This window comes from Microtus ochrogaster, chromosome 7, assembly GCF_000317375.1.
Source record: "Microtus ochrogaster isolate Prairie Vole_2 chromosome 7, MicOch1.0, whole genome shotgun sequence".
Taxonomy (NCBI): domain Eukaryota; kingdom Metazoa; phylum Chordata; class Mammalia; order Rodentia; family Cricetidae; genus Microtus; species Microtus ochrogaster.
Window position 1 is genome coordinate 1,649,243 of NC_022014.1, and position 5,477 is coordinate 1,654,719.

A 5,477-nucleotide genomic window follows, 5' to 3' on the forward strand; every position below is an offset into this window, starting at 1 on the left:
ACACACACACACACACACACACACACACACACACACACACACAAAGACTAAGTTGGGCCATCAAGATGACTCTCTGGGTAAAGGCACTTGCCACCAAGCCTGAGGACCTGAGTTCCATCCCTAGGATCCAGATGGTAGAAGACAAGAGCTGGCTCTCAAAGTTGTCCTTGGCCCTTGCACACCCAATAAGTAAATGAAAATACAGTTAATTAATGCTTACACTCTGTCTCAGCCAAGATGCCAAGAAGTGAGAGCTAATTAGCATGGGGTGGGGATACAAGCCTGAGGGTTGAATCCAGAGCCTCGCACAAGCTAGGCAAGCACACATCCCCAGCCTAGCCAGTCAAGCTTTTACTAATCAGTGTGAGAAGTGAATTTAATAGAGGGCTTAGAGGCTTTGCGACAGGTAACTGTGGAGCAGATGTCCATGATCAAAAATATTAGCATAGCCCTAACATACCCAACCGCAAACAAAATTTCTTTAAAAATGAATCACCAATACAAACATAAAACAAACTATGAAACTTTTAGAAGAAAATGTAGATAAAAACCTTTGTGTTTTGTAGTTAGGTAGTGAATTCTTAAGAATTCTTTCTTAATCTGGGAGTGATAGCCCACATCTTTGATACCAGCACTAGGGAGGTAGAGGTAGGTGTGTCTCTGTGAGCCTGGCCTGCATAGCAAGTTCTAGGTCAGCCAAAGCTACACAGTGAGACTCTTATCTCAAAAAGAAAAAAAAAATCTAATAGAAGGTATTTGCAAACAACTGTACCCAGATCATACAGAATGCCCATAAGCCACCAGTAAGAGAATAGCCCAGTTTAAAAGGCGACAAAGTACTTAGGCAAAGAGGCTACCAAAGATAGCATATGGATAATGAATAGTCTCATGGCGTGATCTTCCACATCACTGGCCACTGGAGAAATACAGCCCTCAGCCACAATGCTACATCCCTATTTACTGTCAAAACAGCTAAGATTCAAAATCTTTGGCAAAGATACTCATCGGAATTCGGGACAGCAAAGATGCTCATGAAAAACTTGGCCTTCCTTATGAGGCTAAATATGTCCTCTGCATATGCCAGCAGTTCTGCTCCTAGGTATAGATATCTACAGACACGGGATAGAGAAATAGAAGGCTGTGTTCATGCAGAGCCTTCTCCATGCATGGTCAACGTGTCTGTTTGTAATAACCCCACACTAGAAACCGCAAGAGTCCTTCAGGGACTGCAAGGGTAAACGGCTGCGTAGTCGCATCCTCAAATGAGATGTAGCCAACTGCTGATACTGGAGATGAATCCACAGGATAGTAGACACGGTGAAAGAAGCCTGCCGTAAAAGATACAATGCTGTATGACCCCAGCCACACACATTTTTGAAAATTATGGATTAACAAGTAGATGATGAAACAGCAAATGGGTGACCGTGGTGTTTTCTGGGATGACGGGGCTATTCTATATCCTGATTGTGACAGGATACATAAGCCTATATATGTGCCAGTTCAGAGGACAATGAACAAATCAACTTCACTGCATGTTAAGTTAAGCTAGAAGAATCGTGTGCTTCATTTAAAAAAAAATTATGTGTTTCTCCATAGGGCTATGGTGCAAATTATTGATTTTATTTATTTGTTTGTTTGTTTATTTATTTATTTATTTATTTATTTATTTATTTATTTTGGCTAACCTGTCACCTCCTGGTGGGAGCAGACTTCCATACTCTTCCCTCAGTGCCAAGTGAGAGGGACTCCTGCTTCCTTGGCGGAAACTCAAGAGTCACAGAAACTAAGTAGCAGAGATGGCACAGACAATTTTGTGATTCTGAAATGAGGAAAGGCAGTGCAGCTCTGGACATAGAGATGACCTCCTGACATGGCTGGGCCCCTATCTCTCCTGCATTCAGTGCAGGACTGTGACCAGCACCCCCACCTCCCTTAGACCAAGGGGAATGGGCAGGAGCGATAGTTCTAGACCCCCTCAGTCCTACCAGGCCCTGATTCCCATTGCTGGTCACTGTGTCTGATAACAAGCCACACCCTACAAGCCCCCTCCCCTCTACCAACCAGTGGCCATAGCCTGTCAGGGCCCCTGACTTTGTATATATAAGAGGACACTGGGGACAAGCAGCATCAGGCCAGCTCTGAGTGCATTCAGCTCCAGCACAGCCTCCAGCCCTCACCACCACCGCCATGTCTCTGATGAAGAATGAGCGAGCTATCATCATGTCCATGTGGGACAAGATGGCTTCGCAGGCTGAGGCCATCGGCACTGAGACTCTGGAGAGGTAAGTCCAGGCATGGTGGCTTGAGTCACTGAGTCAGAAGCCAGGGTTCAGCAGGAAGGGAGTGACAAGGAGAAGTTGGTGGGGAGAAGCCGCTGAGAAGAGGCCATGAGGAGGAAGACAGGGTGATGAAGGGGACGGAGAGAGCGGTGCTTGTAAGGAAGGGGTCCAGGAGGACGGATGAGCCGCTAGAGGAGGTGAACTGGCAGTCATGGCCCTCGTCAAGCCCTCCACGTGGCTGCACAGTCTTTATTGAATGAGTAGGAATGGATGAATGAGCGAGGGACAGGCAGTGAGGAGGTGCAGTGGGGCCTGGGGCAATAGGAAATGGTAATATCTATCTTGGGCTACTTTTTTAAAAGAGGTATTTATTATTATTGTTATTATTATTATTGTTATTATTATTTGCACGTGCATGCCTGCCTGCCTGCCTGCCTGTGAGAACAGGTGCCGCTGGAAGCCAGAGGCATGAGATTCCCTTGCACCTTAGTTACTGGAGGTTATAAGTTCTCTTCAAGGGGAGTCAGTGCTCTCAACCGCTGAGCCATCTCTCTAGACCTGGCTTTTGTTTTGTGTTTTGCACTATTCAGTGTGCTTTTTTGCATTTAATTTCTTTATTTAAATATATAATTTATTTTTATCTTGTGTTCATTAGTGTTTTGCTTGCAAGTATATGAGTGTAAGGGTGTCAAAAGCCCTGGAACTGTAGTTACAGGCAGTTGTGAGCTACCATAAGGGTGTTGGGAATTGAACCTGGGTCCTCTGGAAAATCAGTCAGTGCTCTTAACTGCTGAGCCATCTCTCCAGCCGCTAATTTCATTTCTTTAAACACTGCGGTAAAATACTGTTTTGTTTTGTTTTTCTGTCTGGTAAGTCTTTAGGACCCCTTAAATTTTGAGCCCAAGGCAAGAAGAGTCGCCCACCTAACGACCACCCCCAAAACTAATGCTTTCTCCCGACCCCCAGGCTCTTCTGCAGCTACCCCCAGACGAAGACCTACTTCCCGCACTTCGACCTGCACCACGGGTCCCAGCAGCTGCGTGCCCACGGCTCCAAGATCTTGGCCGCCATAGGCGACGCGGTTAAGAACATCGACAACCTCTCAGGTGCTCTGACCAAGCTGAGTGAGCTGCACGCCTACATCCTGCGTGTGGACCCGGTCAACTTTAAGGTGGGTTTGTGAGAATGGAGGGGGACCTCAGGAGGGAAGGACACAAGGGAGGAAAGCAAGCAGGGTCTCCGCTGCACTGTGCACTGAACCTCCCTTTTGCCTCCGCAGCTCCTGTCCCACTGTCTGCTGGTCACCCTGGCCGCACACTTCCCCGCCGACTTCACCGCTGAGGTCCATGAAGCCTGGGACAAGTTCATGTCTATCCTGTCTTCCGTCCTGACTGAGAAGTACCGCTAAGCGCCACCGTCACGCCTCCCAGACGGGCTACGACCCCTCTCCTACCCTTCAATGAACTCCCCCCCCCCCAGGTCTTTCCCGTAGCCCCCAATAAATGGTTGAAGACGGAAATAACTGGTCCTGTGTTCTCAGTCTTGGAGGAAAATGGGGATGAGGACACTATAGTATACACGGGGACTTCTCAGGAACATTGTGGATCCTAATGCCACACACGGCCTGAAGGACATTCCTAGGGTGGTTGGGGGAGGGTCTTGCGCTTGAGAACCCCCAGAGTCACAGCGCGCAGGAAGCAGAGCATCCAGGGGCCAGCTTATGCAGGCCCTCGGTCAGATGCACAGCTGGGCTTCTCCTCGCCTTCCTAAACCGCTGCGCACAGAGTGGTGGGTAGGTGTCAGGAATTCCCCAAAGTCTGACATCACAGCTCCCGCCACCCTAGCAGCTGGGGGAGGGGGCGTCCCTGTCCTTAAAGAAGCTGAGGACTTCCTGGCCAGATTCTTTTTGGCTCCCTCCTAACAAGAGCAGTAACTGCCTTTCATAGGAGTAAATTAAGGTTCTGCGAGTTTGAAACAAAGGTACAGACAGACACAGGAGTGAGCCGAGCCAGAAGCCCATCCGCAGGCTTCGCTCGCTCTGGGCTTGTTTCTTTGGATAGGCAAAGAGGGTCTGCGTTCCTGCTGAGCTTAGCGGATCAGGGCCAGCTGGGTAGGGAGGCTCTGATGAAGAGACGGGGCTCGTGACCCCCTGAGCACCCTACGTCTGTGCCAAACTCAGCACCCAGGAGTGTGGTCACATTACAGCTCACTTCGCGCCACTCGAGTGGCGGGGGTCTCCAGGGCCTCTAGTAAGCAGCTCAGGTCCGGCCCACACAGGTCTTTGGTTAGATCTTATTCCTCCGCTTTACCATGTCAGGGATGTGGGGCACAGGGCTCACCTGAGGTTTCCCCGGGGTGCTGAACAGTGCTGGGGTTAGTGGAAACCACATGGGTTGCCCTGTCTGCTCAGGACCTGCTGAGGCCGGCTATTCACGTTGTACCCTAACACCAAGATTTCTCCACAACTAAATGCTTGTCAGATGGGCGCTAAGTCTCAGGCTGCGCATGCTCGCTGTTAGTACTCTGCACCGTCTGGACCACCCGTGAGCAGATCTGGCGCTTCCGGTGGACTTTATCAATTTATCAGCTAATCTGGCCTATCTAAGGGTCCAGAGCACAGCTGGGTGTGTTCAACAGGAGTTACTGTGGCTGAATGGCTAATTCAGTGTTTGAAGGTGGTACCGGCCTCCCATCTTCAGGGTGAGTTTACCGTATAAGTCGCTGGCCTCAGTGTGGGCATATTTACTAAGAGAGACTTCAGAATGCCTTGTGACATTTTTGAGAACTAGACTGGTTACATCTCTGTTACAGGACAAAGAAGTTCAGCATCCCTCACAGAGAGAGTCTCCTAGAATTCTTAAATATCCATTCTGCTTTGGGCAGAGAGAAAGAGAGTTTGGAAGTGGGTAGGGGAGTATATTCTTTCCCAAGTCAAATCTGGCACCAAAGCTAGTCTCACCGTTCCCAAAGCAGATCTGCATTTTCTCACGGATTCATTCCTCCTTCATCTCCTCCTTTGTTGGTACTTCCAGCAGCAAATCCCCTGGTCTTTTGCAAACAAATACCAACAAACAGAGCCAAGCCCCTGAGATCAAGCCATAACCTGATCCCTGGTAAAGCCGGCCTGGCCCAGGTTTCACTTCTGTCCCCTTCCACTCGGGCTCCTTCCGAGCATGCTCTCCCTGCTGCAGTCCTAGA

The 5,477-nt window shown here is 49.2% G+C and overlaps 1 protein-coding gene across 1 annotated transcript; it reads left to right on the forward strand.

The window, feature by feature from the left end:
* Window positions 1-2,094: 2,094 nt before the first annotated feature.
* Window positions 2,095-3,798, forward strand: LOC102001983 (hemoglobin subunit zeta). The gene is made up of 3 exons (XM_005349038.1): window positions 2,095-2,282; window positions 3,246-3,450; window positions 3,559-3,798. The coding sequence occupies exons 1-3, from the start codon at window positions 2,188-2,190 to the stop codon at window positions 3,685-3,687; spliced, it is 429 nt and encodes a 142-aa protein (XP_005349095.1). The 5' UTR covers window positions 2,095-2,187; the 3' UTR covers window positions 3,688-3,798.
* Window positions 3,799-5,477: the final 1,679 nt, after the last annotated feature.